We start from the raw sequence: 23,779 nt of genomic DNA on the forward strand, positions 1-23,779 counted from the left end.
TGATGATACCAGAAAATGAAAACCGTTGGAGACTTCAGTTTGAGAGGAAAAGTAGAATGTGATGAATTTAAGATATCTGATGATAGTGAGGCAAAACGAACTACTCCAGGATTTACTCAGTGTTAAGGAAAAAGGAGAGCTGTTGCTATTTCAGCATTTTTACTTAGTCATTCACGGGGTTCCCATATCAGTGCCTGTTAGAGATATAAATCTTAGAACGTGTTTTCTCCAGATTCTTTCTCCAGGTAGAAGCCGTTTTTCATATTGAATTGGTTTCCACTGCCCTCTTTCTGTAAAAACATGTACACCTTGTTCGTGGGTCTTATTCTCCAGTGGGCATAGAAGCAGAAAGGATTGTGAAGAATTAGTGCTTATATCTTGGGACTTCCCTGGTGGTCCAGTGGTTAAGGTTCCATGCTTCCACTGAAAGGGGCATCAATTCGATCCCTGTTGGGGAACTAAGATCCTGCATGCCATAGGAGGAAAAAAAAAAACCAGAACAATCAACAACAACAAAGAATTGCTATTTATATATAGTGTAAGGATTTTTTAAAAAACACATTCTATAGTAATAAAACGAGCCAGTGTAAAATGTTTCCTAGGAGTCAAAAAGAAGTGTAGAGAAGCAGGAGAAAGATATCAAAGGGAAAACTTGTGCCCTTTGTTACATTTTAGTGATGAAGGGGAAACTAGGGTATAAACCAGGGAGGAATAATCTTAGAGTAAGTGGACTCCCAGGAGATCCAACAAGTCCGTCCTAAAGGAAATCAGTCCTGAATATTCGTTGGAAGGACTGATGCTGAATCTGAAACTCCAACACTTGGGCCACTTGATGCAAAGAGCTGACTCATTGGAAAAGATCCTGATGCTGGGAAAAATTGAAAGTGAGAAGAGAAGGGGATGACAGAGGGTGAGATGGTTGGATGGCATCACCAATGCGATGGACATGAGGTTGAGTAGGCTCTGGGATTTGGTGATGGACAGGGAAGCCTGGCGTGCTGCCGTCCTTGGGGTCGCAAAGAGTTGGATACAACTGAACTGACTGACTGACTAAAGCAGGCAGGGCCAGATGCTCTGCCCTTACCGTTAAGTTAACTGATATTCCACAAGGGAATGACTGAGGTGCAGCAGGTGTCCTCTTAAGATTTATCAGCACTTGAGCTACTGTCAATAATTGAATCTTGTTAGCAGATTATTTGTCAAGTGTGTGATTGAGCGTTCAGCGTAGTGGGATTGTGGGAGAATGAGAAGGAAGTTAGGAGATGCATGGAATGTATGGTATGTGAATATATATGACTAGTTTGTGAAAACATAGAGCTGTACTTATTGCTAATGGTATTTAACATTATACCAGAGGCAAAAATTCATTGTAGAGCTGAAAAATGTCTTTATGGGAAAGGGGATGGAGCTTTCTGCTGCTGCTGCTGCTAAGTCACTTCAGTCGTGTCCGACTCTGTGCGACCCCATAGACAGCAGCCCACCAGGCTCCCCCATCACTGGGATTCTCCAGGCAAGAATACAAGTGACCCAAATGTGGGTCTGATTGTTAGCTGGAGCTGGCTTTGTTTAAGATATGGATATCTCGCCGTATCAGCCTGTAGATGTTAGTGGCTATGGATTTCATAGACTCACAGAAATGAGAGCGGGAAGCCCTGTTATTTCATGGTGTTCATTATTCTGCAGACTGGGACTGGTTGCCACAGTCTGGTTTTCGGTGTGCTGCTCGTTCCAATTTTAGATGACTCAGACCATGGAGTTACCACTGCTTATCTTGGGGGATTTTCCACCAGCTGAGATCTCACATTTAGAATGTTTCCCTTTAACAGAGACTTTGAACTTTCCTTTTCTCATTACTTGTCATTCTGTTTCTTTGATTGTTCTGGTCTTCCAGAAACATTTCCAAATGTGATTTTACCAGCGAGCCATCTAGGTCAGTAACATGTTTATTTATTGACGAGAGCATTGGCTGACCAGATGGCCATCATAAATTTGCCCTAGTCTTCAGCATTACCTGCCTGGTTTAATTTCAGCATTTAAACCTACCTGGGAATAATTTCTCCAGAGCATATTTTTTTTATTTTTCTAGAAATGTAAATGGGGTGTCAAACATGGGGAACTTCAGTGCTTTGGCAGTGGAAGCGCCGTAAGCATTTGTTTGTTTATTCGGCACACAATGGCAGTGCCAGGAAGTCTCTGTTTCCCGTCGCTCCTGTTACCTTCCTGTCCCCTCAGTGCCCTGCCAGTCCTCTCGCACTGTGAATGGTGATTGACTTTCAGTGATAAGCACCGCTAGCCAGTAAACTTCTAGGAGGTATCAGTGTATCAAGGTTCTCTTCCCTGAACCCTTCGCCCCCTTTGAGAATCAGAGAGCAGCAGCATCACCTGAAACTAGGGAGACTGAGTGTGGAATTTTCTTGGTCCTGAGAGCAGGTGTTGTCACCTGATGATTTTATGCCAACTGGTAATTCATGGTCAGGACGTGAGAAGACAGCATTCCTTGAACACACTCTCTTCGAATCTTACTGAAGTTCTCTGCTAATATATTGCCTTACAAATGTCTTCTTGTGATACATATTTTAAATAAAATATTAACACTATCTGGGTAATTTTAGCAAGTATAGCAATTTGAAAAATAAGGCTAATTAACTTCATACACCAGCACGGTGTTTACTGGCTTAAAAGATTTGTCAACTGAGAAATGTGACCAGGAAGAATGCTTTGTCCGTTGACTGAGCCTTAACTTACGTGCAGTTTTGTCTGTGTCGAAGAATCATTCTTTGTTAGCTAAGATGCAAGTTTCTGCCTAACATGGATGTAGAAATATTGATTGAGTATAGGGTATCTCAAATTATCTTTGATTAAATAAGAGTTATTGTTTTTGTTCAATTTCCATTCTGTCACAGACTAATGCTTCTATAAAATACATTCAAAATGAGATACTACAATAATGAAATAAAAATTGAAGACATACACATTTATATCTGATTCAACAGACGTTTAAAATACTCTGTCAGGGGTTGCTATAAAAGTTTCTCAATATTTACTCTCAAGTCTATGTAGACCTCATCACAGACCATTCTGTTCCTGAACTGTTATCATTTCCCATGTTACATATTTTGAATGACGTTAGTCTAGATGAACACTACTGTGAGGTGCACACACATGATCAGCATATGGGGAATAATCAAATATATTAATGTATTGGTATTTATGTCCTTTTAAGAAACAGTAAGGAGTCTGTTTCAGCAGCTTCTTTAGGTGAGTGTAAAGTAAGAGTTTAATGAGTTTACTTCTCAGCTAAGCAGTAGTTCCTGTTTTTAACTACATACTTTTACAAAGGAGTTAACTATTAATTATTACCAAATTTTTATTAATTATTAACTTTTTATAGATATCTTTTTATGCCAAAGAAGAATATGTTTTATGTCAGTTGCCCATTTAGGCTTAAGCAATCCATTGGATCTGAACTTTGTATACACTCATTTTTCATGTATTATTATGGTCCTTTGTTACGCAAATCAATGCCGCATTGGTCCATGATGAAACTCAGCCCATTATTAATCATCTTAAATGTGACTTGGGGTCTTATTTTCTCCTAACTGTTGTCAGTGAAGTACGGTAGACTTCTGCTGTTTTCTTTCAGCGAATTCAAGGTCGAAAAGCCAGCCTGGAGGAAATACAGCTTGTTCATTCCGAACATCACTCACTGTTGTATGGCACCAACCCCCTGGACGGACAGAAGCTGGACCCCAGGACACTCCTCGGTCTGTATGGGCCTCCATTCTACCGGGAACGGCACATTCCAGCGCCGTCATTAGTCAGTGCTGCTGTCAGCTCACAGTGCTTGGCAGGCAGTGTGACAGAGAGCTCTTCCAACAGCCACGCTCTGTGGGACGGTGGTCTACAGTCTAGCCAGTGTAGAGTAAGGAAATCCTGCTTTAGGAAAAATGACAGTGCAGGTTTTATGATGTTGACTTTTATTGGAATAGCATTTGTTGTCACCATGTCGTAGTTGATGGGAGTAAATGCATTGTGAAGTTTGTTTACATTTTTAATCTAAAATTTTTTCTCACATTTTTATGCGAATTTATCTTCACCTTTCAAATTCATTTTGTGTCTTTCAGTTCTTCTATTACCTTAACACACAGAGGGCACAATATAACTTATTTTAAGTGAAAAACTCCTTATTTCTATACCTAGAACCCTATATTTTATAGTAAGATTGCATTTTAAATCTTAATATAGTCTATGTAGTACATGTTTTAGTTATGGAATCAAATAGTAGTTGGCAGAAGTAGAAAACTAATAAACCTAATCTTTAAAGTGCGATTTTTTTCTAAACTTTGTTATCAGATTTTGAAATCAAATTTATGTTTCACTGCTTTATGTAAACTTTGTATGAGTGATAGAATCAACAGTATTGAAGAAAGTTCATGACAGAAACATTTTAGCTGAAACAATTCTGTTAATTAAGTTTATTAATAATCTTTTATAATAGAATAACAATGCATGACATGGTGATGTATGCCCAAAAGATTATGTTTTAACTAAAAATGCATTTTAGGACTTTTTCTTGAAAGTCCCTTTCTTTCCAGTAAGCCTGTTATGTCAGTTCCAAATTATTGGACTCTCTCACCCAATTCAGTATTACTTCAAGATGATTTTATGTTAACTGGTCCTAAACAATTTGAAAGCAAGTGGATGACATGTTGTAGATAGGCATCTTAGAAAGCAATTATGAGGGGGAATTAACAGTCACCAATTTTAACACTAAAAATCTACCCTTTTAAAACAAGTGGCAGGCATTCCTAAATTTATGAAGTAAGCGTATATAGTTGTGTGTGTGTGTGTGTGTGTGTGTGTGTGTGCATTTATGCACATGCAGGGTGGGGAGAAATTGACAGAAAAGAGAACACAGGAAGATTCCTCAGTTTTTAGAAAACATTATGAAAATTTGTTGAAAGACAATTTGTATAGTAGAATTAAAGTTATATATTAACATAAAGCAAGTGAGTCCATCTAGATATTTACACTCTGTGTGTTTTCTTTTTTATGTTGCTGGAGTCAGTCTCTGCACATGGAGATTTTTACATAAAGTAATTTTTGCTGTGGATATTGTGCAATAAATTTCCTTATTTTAGCATGAATTAATAATTCCACCCAGTTTACCAAAATGATGAAGTAAACCAAACAATAACTTGCACAGTCTTCTGTGGTCAAAATACTCATGCATTTTAAGGATAGGAAACTATGTTCATTTTATTATTTGTTAATTTAGTTAGGAGAAAACAAGTAGAAAACTTTCCCCATTTCTTTTTTTTTTTTAAGCTACATCTCAAACTTTGGATTTAATTAAGATAAATTTACATGTTAGGTGTTTCAGAGATGTTCCATGATAACCATAAACCACACATTAAGAGAAAGGCCATATTTGTAAAAGAAATGAAGTTTAAATTTTGGCAGCTTTGAACTGTTCTACTTAGAAAACATGGCAATACCACTTTTTACTTTTTTTTAATGAAATTTGACACTTTTGAGAAAAGCTGATTTTCTCAAAACATGCATATCATTTAAAGATTTGAATATTTAGAAATGAATTCCAATGTATAATTTAGAACTTGGATAATAGTCCCTTTCAAATACGTACGCAATAAAAGCACCAACTATCAACTATTTGTTTTTTTACAGTCTTGTCCAAATAATTTGGCCATTTATTTCATTAGTTTTGAATATTCGATGTGAAATAAAATTCATACAGTAGATGATTTCAGAATCAACTGTAGACACACATGTGGTAGCCCCCAGGCACGTCTCAGGGTCAGTGCAGCAGTCTCAGCCTGTGTGCGGGCTGGGGGTCAAAGGAAGCAAGGTGTTGTGTTGCTTAGTCTTGATGTCTAGCACTAAATTCAGATTTGGTGATGCTTCTGAATGACATCAGTTTTTCCCATCAATTCAGAAACTTCTTCAATTCAGGGTCTAAATTTAAAATCTTGTTCTTTTAGAAGTTTAACTTCTCATATTTTTTCATTCTTTATGAAATTTGAATTCTTGGGGCTTGTTTTTTATTTATATCTCAAAGACCAAATTGAAGCTGCCATGTATGATTGTGTAGAAAGTCGTAGCTATCGAGATATTTTCTCTTTATCCCTTTCTTTTACTCCCACACTTCCTGTTCTTCCTCTAATCCCTCCCAACACAGATGTTGCAGGAGGGTTTGTCAGTGTACACACATAGTAAATTGAAATTTATTCAATTCTGTGAATTTTCTGAGTTTAATTGATACTACTACTTTCGACAGTTATGTTCTGGTGTTAGGAGAAAGGATTTACATAAAAATTCACTATGACCAGATTCATCAGTCTTTGTATCATGAAAGACATCGATAACTTATGAAATAATTAGATTTGAAAATGGGCACCATTTATCTCTTTAAATACCCTAGACCCTGTAAGATGAAACTTTTAAAACATTCTCTCCAGTCATTTCTGGTGAGAGGTTTTCCTGAGCATTAGTGTTCCTGTCCTTTTCACTACCAGTTTTCATTATCTTGTGGCTAACTGGAGCTCAGTCCATGGATAAGGTGATGTAATGTTATTACATCAACAACATAAGTCAACAAAACAACAACAAAATAAGTCAACTCAATGAAATAAGCTTTTCTTACACACTACTAAGTTTAAACTATTGATTAATTTGGTTGTTTAGTATTATTTAAACAGTGCTGAAGTAGATTTTCAAGTATTATTTGTCTTCTATATTTACTTAGAGTTTAATCATTTTTTAAAATTACTTTAAAAATTACTTTATTCCATTGTAATATTACCTTTAGCCCTTTTCATTGACTATGGAAGGAGAAGTTCAGACATTAAAATATACATTATTTTTTATTTTAATTTCACATATGAATACATCCTTGCAAAATATTCACTGATACAGAATTATCTTTGTTATGAGGAACAACTTAATAAAACTTTTTACTGTGCCCCAAGCTATCCATAAAAATGCTTATGTATCTTTTAGTGATATCAGTATCCCAATTTTAATATTTTTTCATGAATTTTTTTTATGTTGACTTTTTGTCTTTTTTCTGTTGGAAGTTCTTATATATTTATAATGAGATACCTTATTTTTTCATTGCACTTAGATATTTCTTTATAGTTTTCCATCTGTTAGCAATTGCATTTGAAAACTCAACTTATACAGTTTATTGTTTTCGAAATAAACTTTCTTCTCTGACAGCAGAATCTATTTAGACTTTACTGACATAACACGTAAGATTCATCACAAACCTGTTTTCAATTTTTATTGTTTATTTCGTTGATCATCAACAATTAGGATAAGTGAAATGGAGATTTGTACCTGGTTCTACCACTGATCTCCTCAGTGACCCATATGAATCACTTCAGAGATAGTTAACTATGATAGAGAAATGCCCACTGCCTTTCCTTTAGTTACTTTGTAAGACACAAGTCTTGGAGCTTTAGGAATGGTAATTTTGGTTTTCTCCATACATGTAGTAGGTAATATAGAAAAATAAAGTGCTCGTAAACAAAAATGATTAAACCTTCCATGAAATCTCAATTTCAAGAGATAGTCATAAGTAAGATTTTGGCATTTACTTTAGATTCCCAAAAGGTTATCCTTTTTAAGGTTCTGTGACTCTTTTGTTTAAAATATTGTGATTATTGGAGAAGCTTATCATATACTTGGTCTCAGTTATATCTGAAATATTTAGAATTTAAGGGTAAGTCTGTATACTTAGATAAAAATTTTCATGGAGCATGTGAAAAATTAGAGAGTATTTCGTAAACCTTGTGGCTCAGAGTATCACGTTAGAGGGATACACTTAGGAAACAACTGAGTTATATATGATAAATAAAAAAGATACTGTGATATATTGTAAATTGTGTAGGGCAGTTGAAAAAAAATCTTGAGAATCAAATTTCATAGGTATGTGTTTGTGTGGGGCAATAAACTCTACAGGTAATAATACATGTATATATATGTATCAATTTGCTTTGAGTTCTTAACAATCTAAAGTCTGATCAGTTTCCCTCTGAGTCAAATGATAAATACCATGTGACATAATATTATGTATTAATAAAACCCCAAAATTTTAAAAACTATGGTTATATTCAAATTTATATATTTTTCATGTCTTTTTACTACGTAGGTGACGCCTCTCAAAAGTTTTTTTCTTCATTACCATGTGGTGGACTTGGGGTAAGTATCAGTTTACTGGTGTAAAAAAATTTTTTTATTAGAGTCTAGTCGATACACAATGTTGTGTTACTTTCAGCTGTACAGGAAAGTAAATCAGTTATACATACACATATAGCCTCTTTTCTTAAATTTTTTTTCCCATATAGGTCATTACAAATTATTGAGTAGAGTTCCCTGTGCTATAGAGTAGGTTCTTGTTAGTTATCTGTGTTATATGTAGTAGTGTGTATATGTCAGTGCTAGTATCCCAGTTTATTCCTCTCCTTTTTCCTCTGGTAACCATAAGTTTCTTTCCTACGTCTGTGACTTTCTGTTTTATAAATAAGCTTATTTGTACCTTTTTTTTCTTAGATTCCATATATAAATGATATCATATAATATATGTCTTCGTCTGGCTCACTTCACCCAGTACAACAATCTTTAGGTCCATTCATGTTGCTGCAAATGACATTAGTTCCTTGTTTTTATGGCTGAGGAATAGTCCATTGTGAGGCTTCCCTGGTGGCTCCGTAGTAAAGAATCCACCTGCCAATGCAGGAGACATGGGTTTGATCCCTGGGTCAGGAATATCCCCTGGAGACAGAAATGGCAGCCCACTCCAGTATTCTTGCCTGGGAAATCCCATGGACAGAGGAGCCTGGCAGGCTATAGTTCATGGGGTTGCAAGAGAGTCGGACATGACTTAACGACTAAACAACAACAATAGTCCCTTGTATGTATGTACTGTATCTTTTAACATCCACTCCTCTGTTGATGGACTTGTAAGTTGCTTCCATGTCTGGGCTACTGTAAGTGGTGCTGCAGTGAACATTAGGGTGCAGGTATCTTTTAGAAAAAGGGTTGTACCAGTTCACATTCCCACCAGTGGGACTCTTGCTTCTCTTTTCTCCACTCCTCTACAGCGTTTATTGTTTGTAGATCTTTTTGATGATAGTCATTCTGACCGGTGTGAAGGAATGCCTCACTGTAGTTTTGATTTGCCTTTCTCTAATAATTAACGATGTTCAGCATCTTCCCATGTGCTTTTTTGGCCATCGGTATGTCTTCTTTGGAGAAATGTCTATTTAGGTGTTCTGCCCATTTTTTGATTGGATTGTTTTTTGTTTTTTTAAATATTGAGCTGAATGAGCTATTTTGGAAATTAATCCCTGTTGGTTTTGCTTTGTTTGCTATTATTTTGTACCATTTTAGGGCTGTTTGTTTTGTTGATGGTATCCTTTGCTATGCAAAAGCTTTTAAATTTTATTAGATCCCATTTGTTTAATTTTGTTTTTGTTTTCATTACTTTAGGAGGTAGATCAAAAAAAATGTGTTGTAATTTATGTCAGAAAGTATTCTGCCTGTGTTTTCCTCTAAGACTCTTATAGTATCCAGGCTTACATTTAGGTCTTCAATCCACTTTGAGCTTATCTTTCTGTTTGGTGTTAGGGGGTGTTCTAACTGCACTCTTTTACATGTAGCTGTCCAGGTTTTCCAGCACCACTTATTGAAGAGACTGTTTTCTCCATTGTATGTTCTTGCCTTTGTCAAAGACAAGATGACCGTAGGTGCCTGGGTGTATCCCTGGACTTTGTGTCCCGTTCTTTGATGTTTCTTTCTTTCTTCACGTCAGCACTTAACCGCTTTGCTCCTGTAGCTCTGTGGTACTGTCTGCCATCAGGGAGCTGTTTCCTCCAGCTCCGTTTTTCTTTCTCAGGATTGCTTTGGCTATTTGTGGTCTTCTGTGCAAATCTTTTCTACAGTTTTTAAAATCTAATTCTGTGAAAAATAGCATTGATAACTTAATAGATATTGCATGAATCTGTAGGTTGCTTTGGGTTGTATAGTCATTTTCACGATATTGATTATTCCAGTGTAAGAACATGGTCTAATCCCTCCATCTGTGTCATCTTGTTTCTTTCCAAATACTCGTCTTGTGAGTATAGGTCTTTCACCTCCTTTGCTAGGTTTATTCCTAGATATTTTATTCTTTTTGATGCAGTGGTAAATGGAATTGTTTCTGTTGACTGCTTTTAAATAACAAAAACTTCAGAAATATATTTTTTGATTTATTTGGTCATTTGTGCTTAAGCCTGTTTCTCAGTATAAAAGTTATTCTGGACTTCAGGATTGGTCAGATGATTTGTAGGGCTCAGTGCCACGTGAAAATACAAATACCCCTGTCCAGAAATTATTAAGAATCTCAAGATTGTGAACATACCTAAGTAATCCAAATGTCGAACCCTGAGCATTGCAGGTTCCTGTGTGAAGCTGATTTGCTAGACATTTATATTGCTGGAGAAAAGGTAATACAAGAAGGTTTAACATAGTGTTATAGCAGATTTCAGTTTTCAGTAGTTACACTGAGTATGCAGATACATTACATTCCTGGAGAAAATGGCGTAAACTTCACAAAGCACTTTGCATTGTGGGACATTTTGTTTGTGAACCTCCTCAGATCTTTTTGTCTTCAGTAATTAATGAAGCCTTTTTGATCCAGGATATTTATGCCATATTTCAAAGACAGATTTGTTCGAATCTGACAGTGTATGAGGAAAAATGGTGACATTTTTCTGGGTCACTAAAGCATACCCTATAACCTATGGTCTACTTAAAATTAACCCTTACCAGTAACAAGCCATAATCCTATAGAAAGTGAAAAGTGAAAGTCGCTCAGTCGTGTCTGACTCTTTGTGACCCCGTGGACTGTATAGTCCATGGAATTCTCCAGGCCAGAATGCTGGAGTGGGTAGCGGTTCCCTTCTCTGAGAGATCTTCGCAACCCAGGGATCGAACCCAGGTCTCCTGCATTGCAGGTGGATTCTTTAATGTCTGAGCCACCAGGGAAGCCCTCATCCTATAGAACTGAGTGCTAAATCAAGATAGGCCAAAATAATTTTAGATCAGGTTTCCAAGAACTTAGGAATTTAAGTCTGTTAAATTTTTTAAATAATTGAAGAAAAAAAAAAAACCACTAGTCCTGTGTATATATTACACAATTATTTTTCTATGACTAAATTTTACCCAGGGAAATCCCATATGTTTTCAGCTAATTCTATCATTTCAGTGATGCTCAATTAAGCAAGGATAATTTTGCTATTCCTTCACCTGTGACCCTGCCTTGTAGAAATAAGAATGGCAACTATAACCAATCTCCATTTGGACAGTACAGTTTACTGCATACAACTGAGGTTTATAACAACTTTATAAAATTGTCATTAATACCATTTTGCCGATAAGAACCTGAAGGCTCAAAGAAGTTTTTTTCCTTTGATAAACAGAATAATAAAAATAAATTTATTATTTAAAACTTAATATATAAGGAAGTTATTTTCCTGAAGTCACATATAAAAGGCTTGCACTATGAGGTTGACATGCAGCTTAGGGCCTTCAAAGCTTTCATCTTCAGCAGACCTGCCGTGGTCCCTGGAGCCCAGCAGCACAGCCGTGCGGCTAGTGCAGTGTGGTCCCCCTGGCGGCAGCTCGCCTTGAGCTTCACACCTTGACTCCCAGCACAGGACAGTCGCCATCCAGCATTAATCCTTGCTCATTTTTCTCAAACCTCCTGTGGAGCCAGGAGCTTGCAAAGCCATTCTAGAAAGCAGAAAATTAGCTGACTTTTTGAATGGATCTCTTTGGCTTTTGCACTTATGATCTGACATCCCAAGTGGCTGTTTGAGGAGAATGGCTGATTATCTGCAAAAGAGGCAGAGAGTAAAACAAAGCTAATGACTGCTCTGTGGATTTGGTGATCGGGAGGAAATCAAAGCTGTTAGAGAGGGGTGGTCATCAAACCCCCACTCATTTACAGGCATGTTTAATTCGTGACCCAGAGTTGAAGCGAGGCTAGCTCTCTAGGACCCACTTCTCAAGCCTGTCCTCTGCTGTGCCTGTGGCTCACTGTCCCTTGAACACCAAGTACGTCTCCTCAGCTATGCTGAACCTATACCACCGACACACCTTATTCTTCAGCAAGAGCTGCTCTAGGAAACTCTTAAGGTGCCCAAGGAACGAACAGAGACTGCTGCTTTGGTACAGTGGGTGTCATAGATAGCACCCATGTAATCAGTATAGTGGCAGTGAGGGTGGTAGATAAATCTAGCTTGGACAAGCAGAAGCAGGAAGAGTAAGATTTGATTAGTTGGACTCCATCTTTGCGGGGAAGGGCTTGAGAGAGGCATCTCTTTTTATAAAGTTGGCCTGTAGGTCTGTGGTGGTGTTTACGTAGGTCTAGGTGAGTGTGTGTGCGTGTATGTGTTGTGCTGTGTATATCTACACTCGTTGATGCTAGAGAACTAGCTTGATTTCAGTGTTTTTGTTTTTTAGGAACCTTATTGTCTTCTTAGACCATCTTGGACTCCTGAGATATTTGGTTTTGATATAAGTCCTAAGAGAAACTGGGTCCTATGGATTTTTATTAATTTTTACCTCCAGGACAGTCAGAGACATCTTTAAGTATACAAAAGATATCCAGTATGAACTTGGAGTGGGCCAGCTTGGCAGCAACATGGGGGCACCCTAGCAGACTTTGGAAGCACTGAAATTGCTTTTGTCTTAAGGCACCCTTCTGGCTCATACTATCTAAGAAGAACCCATTGGTTTAAATTCCAAAACACTTAATACTCCCCAATTGTTAACATAAACTGCAGTTACCTAGAATGTATACCTTCCTACTAGATGGGTTTAATTTGTACCTACTGAATGCTGATGAATTAATTGACTTTTGAGGGGGCCTACCTGGAGCATTATGAAGTTAAAAAAATCTCTACTACTTATTTGATTTTCCTATAAAATGGCCTGTGATTATTTGCTCGGGTAGTTCAATGGGTGAGTGGTATCTAAGGCACTTTAAAGTGTACTCTCCAGAATGGTGTTTTGAACAACGATCTCAAGGTCTCAGAATTCCTTTGTGTTTGGTTCTCATTTTGTTTCGTTACTACAGCATGACTCACTTCTGATTACTGTGTGATTGCACTATAGGAAAATGCACCAATTGAAAAAAAGCATTTTACCAAACCCCAGGCCTTGGTCATCATACAGTGAAACAGATAATTAAGGGACTCTGGAAACAAAAGCCAGTGCCGGACCACTTTAGTTCTCACTCCTCAGGGTATTTCACTAAAAATAGTGATCATTTTCCTGGCCATCTGACCTGCTGCTGTGTGAAGAAATCTTGAAGTCATTTCTCAGCCTTATTTTTCCCTCTTCACTTGATAGGCCACAAAAAAAAAAAAAAAAAACCACAAAAGCAAGGACGAGCAGGCTTTTATGATAATGTCGTCATCAGCTCCCAGCTTCAAACACTTCTGCGGCTTTTGAGTTGTCATTTATAACTTGGAACTGAATCGACCCATAATTCCCCTGATACACTTAGAGAAATTGATAACAGACTCGGCACTTCTTTTATGGCTCGGAGGAGGCAACTCCAATCACATCACTATTGGCAGGCAATATTATTTTTTGACATGGTTGTAAAAGTATAAAGGGGCTTATGGCATTTGTTTAGATGAGGAATGGGCTCTCAAGCTGTGCTGGGGTTTACAGGACCAGATTAGTGAGAAGCAAAGGGAATATGATGTTTGCAAACAGGATATGATTTTATATATAAGTTCGGGTTTCATGCTCTGCTCCCTGGGGAAAGCCCTGCAGACAGCAGAGAATTCCACTTTTATCCTACAGCAGACCAGCTCCTAGTGCCAAAAGCCAGAAAAATAAACGTGGTCAATGGGCAGTGTCAGACCCTTGATGGGAGGAGGAGGAGCCAGGGAAGAGGCAGAACAATTCCCCAGGAGGAATGAGGAATTGCAGAGCACGGGGGCCTGCCTAACTGGTCAAAGATGTGCCCAAGGGTTCTGGGAGGTTTCATCTAGGCACCTTCTCCAACGGCAGCTCAGTTAGTCCTCGAATGCAACGCTGGCTTTTTATTACAAACTTTTTCCATCCATATTCTACTTGATTACACCTGGATCTGACACCTTGCGAGGTTTATGAATGTCAATTTTTTTGTGATTTGGGGAGGAGGAAATAGAAGGATTAGATGATGGTTTGGAGGTAATTTTAGGCTCATTTCAGTTGCTCAGAGGTTTTCAGCAGACATTTTAGTTATATGTTAACTATGTTCCCTGTAAAGGAGGCAAGTTTGGATGAATTGTGTCAGATTTTCTTTCACTCTCTCAGATTAAAAATGTAAACTATCCCCTCTGATATATAAAATTTGCATATATGAAAATAATATGTATGTGTGCATATTTTAAGAAGAAAATTCTATTATTTTTACCACATTTATAACTTCATATTATTTCCCCATTTATTATACCTCATTGGTTCTCCACATTTATCCACCCAATGACAGTAAAAAATTTCAGTGGCACATCTTTCAAAGACAACTCTGACTTTCTCTGTTGTATTATAATATCAAGGAATGATTTACTTTATGAGCAAATGTGTGGACGTATAGTTAAATTCAGTGTAGTAGAAAGATTTGGTTAATTTTTCTCCTGCTGTTTACAGTTGTCTTCTTTGAAACAAACCAAAAAGAGAAAAACAGTATTTTAAAAGGCATGAAGTATGCCATCATAAAAGGAGTAAAGGGCAGGAAAAATAAGATAAGGCTAGTTGTCAGTGATTAGACAAGGAGCAGGAATGCAGACTAAGAAGACAAGACTGCTTTTCCCATTGCTCTTAGCTTTTCCACTGGACTGGTTTGGATAAATGTGCTGTGGGAATACAGAGGCGGGAACTTCCAGAACTGAAAAGAAAGAAGAAGGGTGTGGGGGTCACTTGAGCAGTTGTAAGACAAATATTCAAGAACAGTGAGGAATGAACATGTTTTGGTTGAGTCTGTGTGTTTGTTGGGGTGGGTTATGAGTGTGGAGCTGGAGGAGGCATCCAGGCATTACCTGTTGAGGCTCTCCTAACACATCATATTTTTGACAAATGCATTAAGTAGTTGTTGATTAGTAAGGAATTTTTTTCTTCAGGAAAAAAAAGCTAAAAAAAAAAACTAATGTCAAAATTTGGATATTCCTGGAATTTTGATAATGATGCAGGAGCCCCCTTCCTCTTAAACTTACACATCATGTGTTATTCCCACCTAGGTGTCCCCAGTATGTACGGTGCCTTTTGTTACATTTGCAGAAAAAGGCGAGAATAGCATCTGTTTCTCACATGCAATAATCCTGATAATGTTGATTTTCCTCATATTAATGGTCAGGTCTAACCTGGCTTGCAGTCAGTGTTTCATTTCCTCCACCGCCACTATCAGAGATGCATCACAGACCTCTTCCCTCCAGCACAAGAGGATCCACCCTGATTAGAAATCTCTGTTTCCAAATCTCTCTGTCTCATTGTACTTGGATTTTCATTAGCTTTAAACTTGATGCAAATGATACTAGCAGGAACACCCCAGGGCACCTGGAAAAAGTAAAACAGATAAGTGGCCTTTATGAAATTGATTTGAGAATTTTGCTTCATGTTGTGGATTCCACAAAAAGATCATGTTGCCCTAGACTTGGAAAATATAGTCCAAGATATTATGCAAGCCAGGGAATTCTTTGTAAATAACAAAGAAAGTTTGCAGTATTGCATAGATCATGCTAACTATGTATACCCAATGATAGTTGCAAGGAAGTAGACAACAACCCCTTCCCCCCTCCAGATAGATATATACATTACTCTGTGTTACTGCAAACTGTGAAGTTCTATAGAATCTTTAATTGCCTGATGTCCATTGCAGGGAAGAGGGAAATTGGAAATGAAAACCTTAACTTCCTCCTTAATTCACTTAACTGTAGCATTCCATCTGTGATTAAATTCTTTTGATTGCTTTGACATTAAGGAATGCATTTTAAAATTTCATTTTCATTTTCTTTTTAAAGTAAAAATGACTGTAACAAAACTATTAAAGTTCTTCTGTTGTCAAAATGAGATAGTTAAAAAATGCTGTCATCAAAGCTTTACACATGTGTTTTTTACCCTTGGAACTACAACACCTGGGGTGGGGGGAATAAATAAATAAATAAATAAATATATATATATATATATGTATATACACACATTCCCTTTTATGACTGAGTAATAGCCCTTTGTGCATGTGCAGCACACTTCTTTATCCACCCCTCTGTTGATGAACGTTTAGGTTGCTTCCATGTCCTGGTAATCGTAAATAGTGCTGCAGTGAACACTGGGGTGCATGTGTCGTTTTGAATTATGTTATTTTCTGGGTGTATGTCTAGTAGTAGGATTGCTGGGTCACATGGTAGTTCTGTTCTTAGTTTTTTTTTTTTTTTCCATTTATTTTTATTAGTTGGAGGCTAATTAGTTTACAATAGTGTAGTGGTTTTTTAAGGCGCCTCCATACTGTTCTCGATAGTGTCTCTGACGATTTCCATTCCACTGCCCGTGCAAAAGGGTTCCCTTTTCTCCACACCCTCTCCAGTATTTATTGTTTGTGGATTCTGGGCTAATGACCACCCTTACCAGTATGAGGTGATATCTCATTGTAATTTTGATTTGCATTTCTTTAGTAATTAGTGACATTAAGCATCTTTTCATGTGTTGGTCTGTATGTCATCTTTTCATCTGTATGACTTCTTTGGAGAAATATCTATTTAGATCTTCTCATTTTTTGATTGGGTGGTTTTGTTTTCTTGATATTGAGCTGTATGATCTATTTGTATATTTTAGAGATTATTCCTTTGTCAGTTGCTTCATTTGAAAGTATTTTCTCGCATTCTGACAGTTGTCTTTTCATTTTGCCTATGATTTCCTTTGCTGTGCAAAAGCTTTTAAGTTTAATTAGGGTTAGCTAAATAATATGATTTCTGTGGTCTCTAATTAATATTCACTGTGGATACATTGTTATCTTTTATGACAATCTGTAAACACTTCTCAAAGTGATTCTATACCGTTCTGAAGTGTGATCCTTCAGCCTCAGGAGTCTTAATACTGTGTACCTGCAGTATTTTTGTATTCTTAGAGAAGGAAACCGAAGCCCAGAGAGGCAGGTAACTTGTTCAGTTCAGTCTGTTAGTAGGTGGTAAAGTACAGATCTCATGATTCCAAGCTCTTAACCTCAGTTCTGTGTGCACACACCTCACCGTAATTCCAAACTCCTATGATTGTCAGCACTCCTTTCCCAAATGAGAATATCCCTAACCATAAGAAAAGCAAAATTGTTTCTTTTGCCAAGAGCATTCTATTTCTTATTAAAGTTCCTATAAAGTATTAAACCCATGAACTCAAACGTCATTAATTTGGGGTAAAAAGTTATGTAGCTGTATACAGCATTTCAACCCTAACTAGAACACTGAAGAATCTCTGCACTTGGAGCAGACCACTGTGGAGCAGGTTAGAGAGAATCTCATTTTACATACTGGTCTGAGTCAGGGTTCGTTTTATGAAGTTGCTTTGGGTAGAAACAGGATTCCGACATTCATTGTTTGCTGGGGAAAAAAGGTCAGCTGATTATTTAATACCCTTTACACAGTATGTACATCAGTTTAAATGAAAGAGCAGTAGGAAAATACGGAAATGACGTTATTCAACTCTCAATCTTGGTAGGACTGACCAGCAGGTTGCTGAAATTGTGCATAACAACAACTCTGACATTCCTTCACTGACCACATAACCCACAGGAATCCATGTATTATTTATCACATCCTTTAGTCCACCAGTATCTTAACTGAAGATCCTGAGTCTCAAGAGGTAGCACTTTGCCACAACAAACACGTTACTGTGCTTGTTACTGGCATGTAAATAACAAAGAGAGATTTTTTTCTGACAATGAAGAATCACTAAAAATTGCACCTCTAAGGTCATTAGAGCTGTCAGAAAGCAGTTGTTATTCTGGGAGGGGGTTTGTAGCAGAACATTAATGTACACAGCCTGCCCCGGGATCTCCTTCAGCTGCTGCATTGATAGTTCACGCCTTCTTTCCATATGGAATATTGGTCACAGTATTCATTCATCATATCCATGGTTTTCCTTGGAATCTGAAGGTCCTCCCCATAGCTGTTCTATTTCTTTTTCATCTCACCATGACTAAAGAAGCTAAGGTGTGGGCATTATAATCTACAAGGGATCCCAAGGGAATGGGCTGTCATTCATGTGTTCCTCCCAGTGTTGAACAAAAGATATAAAGCATGTGGGTTCATCCACCCACTGTTATCATAAATCCATCCCAGCTCCATTTCAAAGGTCTCAGGGCTTCAGCAGAACATGTAACATGAAATTAATATGTACATTTGAAGAGCTGGCATGTTGTATCACACAGGAGAAGGGAAAACACCCATCGCTACAGGCTGCAGAGCCAAATGAGGAAGAATCCAATAAAGAATCTGGTAGTTCCTTAACCCAGAAATATGTCCCTTATCGTGATCCTGTAGGAGGAAAAAAGCAATGGTCACCCAAATTTACCATGGACTTTTAAGAGGTTCTGAAATGTTGCTATCTAAGTGACTGTAGAACTCTCCCTGAGAGAGTTTATGATTTTAGGGAGTGTGTCCTTAAGCCCAGTCCTAGAGTCAGAGAAACCAACAATAGAAGTCTCTGCTAATAATTACTTTACTCGTGTGAGTCTCAGTTTGTCCATATGTAAAATAAGGATAATGAAGCCTCTCTCATTGTGTTATTGAGAGGACGAAATATAATAATGGAGATTATCAATGACAGCTGTGACTAGAGAGTGGCCACTTCCCCGCTTTGACGGGGAGTTATTTGACAGTCCTAATTAGTTCTGGTTTTGCAGGGAATAAATAGGCTGTTGGCTGTGTCAAGGGTGTGATTTAAATGCTTCTTCAAAGCTCTGAAACCCTGAGGTCTCATAGGATGCACCTACCTACCCAACTGATGGTCTACCATTAGATTCCTGGCTCTGTAGGGAGACTAGTAAGGGAGGGGAGGCCATTGTTTTGTTTTGTTTTAATTTATTTATTTTAATTGGAGGTGAATTGCTTTATAATATTGTGGTGGTTTATGCCATACATTGACATGAATCCATTGTTTTTTAGGAGCCCCTGTGACGAAGCACATAGGCAGATAACCTTGGTTTAGAAATTGGAATTTTTGGATTCAAATCTCCACACTGTCCCAACTTGAAAGTGTTTCTCTGACTCTGAGATATAGATTCTGGTTCAGCAGAACTGAATGTAGCCTGAGATTCTGCATTTTTCACAAACACCCATGTGATGTCAGTGCTGCTGACCCATGGACCGCAGTTTGAGTGATAAGATCCATGACTGGATGAATTATTTTATTTTTCTGTGTTTCAATTTCTTTACTTTTTTTTAAGTAAAGGCAATTAATGAAATTTGCTTTATCTTCTTCCTTGGGGACAAATATGACATACTTGGCGATATGGTTGATGAAGGCTTCAAGAAGCAGTGTGTCTCCTTGGGGCTTCCCAGGTGGCTCAGTGGTAAATAATCTGCATCCCAGTGCAGAAGGTGCAAGAGATGCGGGTTTAGTCCCTGTTTGGGGAAGATCCCCTGGAGGAGGAAATAGCAACCCACTCCAGCATTCTTACCCGGGAAATCCCATGGACAGAGGGGCCTGATGGGTTATTTTCCATGGGTTCTCAAAGAATTGGACACGACATAGTGACTAAACAGCAACAAGCCCTGTATTCATGGCACTTAATACTAGCTTTTCTGGTGTATCACTAAGAGAGCTACACGAGAAACAGTAAAGATAATCTTTTAGAGTTTATGTCTGTGTCAGTCCACTGGGGAATAAACTGAGTTAGGTTGTATAATGTTTAACAAGGTGACCAACACTCATCTGGTCTATGTGTCTTTCTTTAGATGCTGACCAAAGATACTTACTTTTTGCTTTCTTTGAATAATAAATTTGATTTTACTATGTCTTGCACCAAATCTACTGAGAAATTAGGTTTTTTTCCTCTCTAAATCTTTCCTTCTCCCACCCCCACTATCAGTATTTCCAGAAACAAAATATCTACTGGAATTTTCAGTTCTAGTTGTAAGTGGAGAGCGTCAATGATAGAAAAATGTGAAAATTTTCAAGTATCTCTTAAGGGGGTAAAGGTAATTATTCTATTCCCAAAATTAACAAATACAGAATTTCACTTGCAGATGCTATTGTATGTAATGTAAAGTTTTAAACTAATTATGTATTAATAGTTAAAGCTAAAATGTCTTAGAAACTAAATCATGCCTTGAAACAATTTCAGGGACTTTAAAATATTTGATAATTTCTAAGTTTCCAAGGTGCTGTAAGCAGAACTATCTGGTTCCACAATAGATTCATTTAAAAAGTTCACTTTACCTGATGTGACACAAAAGTTGAATAGGTGTTTAATTTCTTTTAAAGTTAAGCCCTAATATGACATGCCTGAAGTGGCACAGAATGAGTACGGTGATGAAAATAATCTCAGTTTCTTTGTTGAGTCTGGTGTCTGTCAGGAGGTTTCTAGGGGCATCTGATCATTATTTAAGTTAAACTCAATTATTCAGAAATGCCCTGTGGCCCTAGCAGCAGCATAGCATAGCAGCAAGCGCTTACTAAACTGCTTAGTATTGTCTGAGGAGCTTTGATTTCCAACTTTCAAGGGGAAATATTCAAGGCATCCACGGAGGAACCATGCCCCACATTAACCATGCAGAGTGCATATGAAACCTGTTGTTAATGGGCACAAAGGTATTACATTTAACACTGGAAATATTTCCGAAAGGAATCAACAGGCTGCATTTAGATTATATATAGAAGATTGTTCCTAAATTCCTCTTCTTCTAAGTTATTCTCTTTCCCTTTTAAATACTTTCACATCCACTTTCATTACAGGTAGCTTCATTTCTGTCATGTGCAGCTTTTCAGAGCCTGAGCTTTGTTTTCGGTGCCAATGACTGAATTATGCTGAATGTGCTTGGAAAAGACCCACATTCACTCAGGAAACTCTAGTTGAACTAGATCCATATGTAGCTAAACACACACACACACACACACACACACACACACACACACACACACACACACACACACACACACACACACACACACGATGTGCTGCAGAATAGAAAGTAATTTTGGAATAAAACTCTGGAATTTATTTTTTCTTTGTTAGTATTTTCTAAGAGCTTGCTACTTGCATTAATGTGTTGCACTGTGGTAAGCACTTTACATGCATTGGTAAATTTAACGCTAATAAAGGTGGAAGGTGATATTATATCCATTTTTCTTAAGGCTTGGAGTGGTTAAGGAACTTGTCTGGGTTTGAACAACTTGTAAGTAGAAATGATGGCTTTCAACATCTCTAACTTTAAAGTTAACAAAAATAAATGAAGTGTTATTGTACTAAACATTGATGATACCTAAACCAAAGCTACCACCTAAAAAAATGGAATATAAGGTAGATCGACTTTGTCCTAAACCTGGTTCCTTGGAGTGTCTGTTAAAAAGCTTATTATAAGTTCTGACAATTTTCCAAATCCTGAGGTTGTGGAAACCTCTAGGTACAAACTACGGTGTAATGCTTAGACAATTATTGGTAGTCATTCTCTCTTAGGACAACTTCTCTTGATATGGCTAATTTATAAATAAAACTTCTAACACATTCCTCATTTCACCTCCAGCTTCACCTTTTCTTTCTTCCTCTCTTATCCAAATAGAACTCCTTCTTTGTACAGTTTGGAAGGAAAAGTTCTTTCTCTTTGACATCAGTGCTTCTCAAATTACCATCTGTTGATGAAAGATTTTGTTTGCTTATGCTTTGTAGACTGCATTAGAAAAGAATTACTAAAATTGAGATACAAAAAATATGCAAAATAAATTATTTTTTATTAGATTCAACAGATACAGAATTATTTTAAATGGATTGCCACGAAATTTTCTAAATGCTTGCTTGTGTTTATCTTGTGGACTGTGAACACACTGTGGACCACCCATGGTTCCATGGGCCACACTTTCAGTAGCAATATTCTAGACCAGTGGTTCTTGATATTGTTGAATTTAAATCTAACATCTTGTTAGTTTTATATTTGTCCCATCTTGGTTTTTTAAAAAATTCTTCATTTACGTTTGGCTGTACAAAGTCTTCATTACTGTGTGGGCTTTCCTCTTTGTTGTGGTGCGCAGACTTCTCATTGAGGGGGCCTCTTCTCTTGTGGAGCACTGACTCTAGGGCACCTGGGCTTCAGGAGTTGCAGCTGTCAAGCTCTTAAGCACAGACTCAGTAGCCGTGCAGGGGCTCAGCTACTCCACAGACTGTGGGATCTTTGAGGGGTGCTCATTTGTTCAGTCATGTCAGACTCTTTGCCACCTCATGGACTGTAGACCTCCAGGCTCCTCTGTCGGTGGAATTTTCCAGGCAAGAATATTGAAATGGGTTGCCACTTCCTTCTCCAGGGTATCTTCCTGGTCCAGGAATCCAACCTGCATCTACTGCATCTCTTGCATTGGCAGGTGGATTCTTTACCACTGAGCCACCAGGGAAGCCCCCACCTTTGTTTTAGTTCTTTGTTTGGGGAAGTTTTTTATTTTTGTTTTTTTTCATTTTCTCTCATTTTCTGCCTTCTTTTGTTGTTGTTCACTCAAGTCATTTGTGTCCGACTATTCATGACCCCCATGGACTGCAGCATGCCAGGCCTCCTTGTCTATCACAAACTGCTGGAGTTTACTCAAACTCATGTCCATCGCGTCGGTGATGTCATCTGATGTGTGAGATGCCAACCATCTCATTCTCTGTCGTCCCCTTCTCCTTCTGCCTTCAATCTTTCCTAGCATCAGGGTCTTTTCCAGTGAGTCAGTTCTTTGCATCAGGTGGCCAAAGTATTGGAGTTTCAACTTCAGCATCAGTCCTTCCAATGAATATTCAGGACTGGTTTCCTTTAGGATGGGTTGGTTGGATCTCCTTGCAGTCCATGGGACACTCAAGAATCTTCTCCAACACAGCAGTTCAAAAGCATCAATTCTTCTTCTGCTTTGACATTTTTTTTCTTTGAAATCTTTGATACCATTCCATTGTCTTCTATCTAAAATAGTTTCTGCTAAGAAATCTATTTTGATTAATACCTTTGTTTAATTTTATATAATGTGCTTATTTTCTCTGGCTGCAATTAAGAATTTTTTTGTTGCTGTTATTGAGTTTTTAACAGTTTGTGTCTAGGTATGGATTTTTCATTTGTTTATGTAATTGATTTTATTTTTTTGTAGTTATGGTTTGAATTTTTTGGATCTTTAGTTCATTATTTGAGAAATTCTCAGCCATAAGCTCTTCAATATTTCTTCTGTCTTGTTTTCTCTCTCTCTTTGCTCCTCCCAAGAATCCAGTTACACCTGTATTAGACAGTTGCAGTTACTTGTCTTGTGACCTCAGCTCTCAGATACCCCCCAAATTAATATTTAATCAACATTTTTCTTTTTATCAGGTTGAGTGCATCATTTTTGCCACTTTATTCTAAATGATATATTAAATGTTGGTCAGTTGTTCTTGTGTTCACAAACTGCTGGATGGCCATGAGTTATTCATTACAAGAAGGCTGTGAATTTATATGTACACACAATATTGTCCATGGACAGAATAAATATTATGTGTCAAAAATATGAGGATACATTTTCAAAT

General features: G+C 37.5%; 1 protein-coding gene across 6 annotated transcripts in view; it reads left to right on the plus strand.

The window, feature by feature from the left end:
* The window catches only part of HDAC9 (histone deacetylase 9), a 912,538-nt gene that overhangs the window by 647,991 nt on the left and 240,768 nt on the right, over positions 1–23,779 (plus strand). For all 6 annotated transcript variants that reach the window (XM_065939945.1, XM_065939948.1, XM_065939946.1 and 3 more), the window contains 2 exons: positions 3,644–3,764; positions 8,174–8,223. In XM_065939945.1, the coding sequence (XP_065796017.1) occupies positions 3,644–3,764; positions 8,174–8,223 (171 nt within the window). The remainder of the gene's footprint in view (positions 1–3,643; positions 3,765–8,173; positions 8,224–23,779) is intronic.

The sequence above is a fragment of the Muntiacus reevesi genome, chromosome 6 (assembly GCF_963930625.1).
Source record: "Muntiacus reevesi chromosome 6, mMunRee1.1, whole genome shotgun sequence".
Lineage (NCBI taxonomy): Eukaryota > Metazoa > Chordata > Mammalia > Artiodactyla > Cervidae > Muntiacus > Muntiacus reevesi.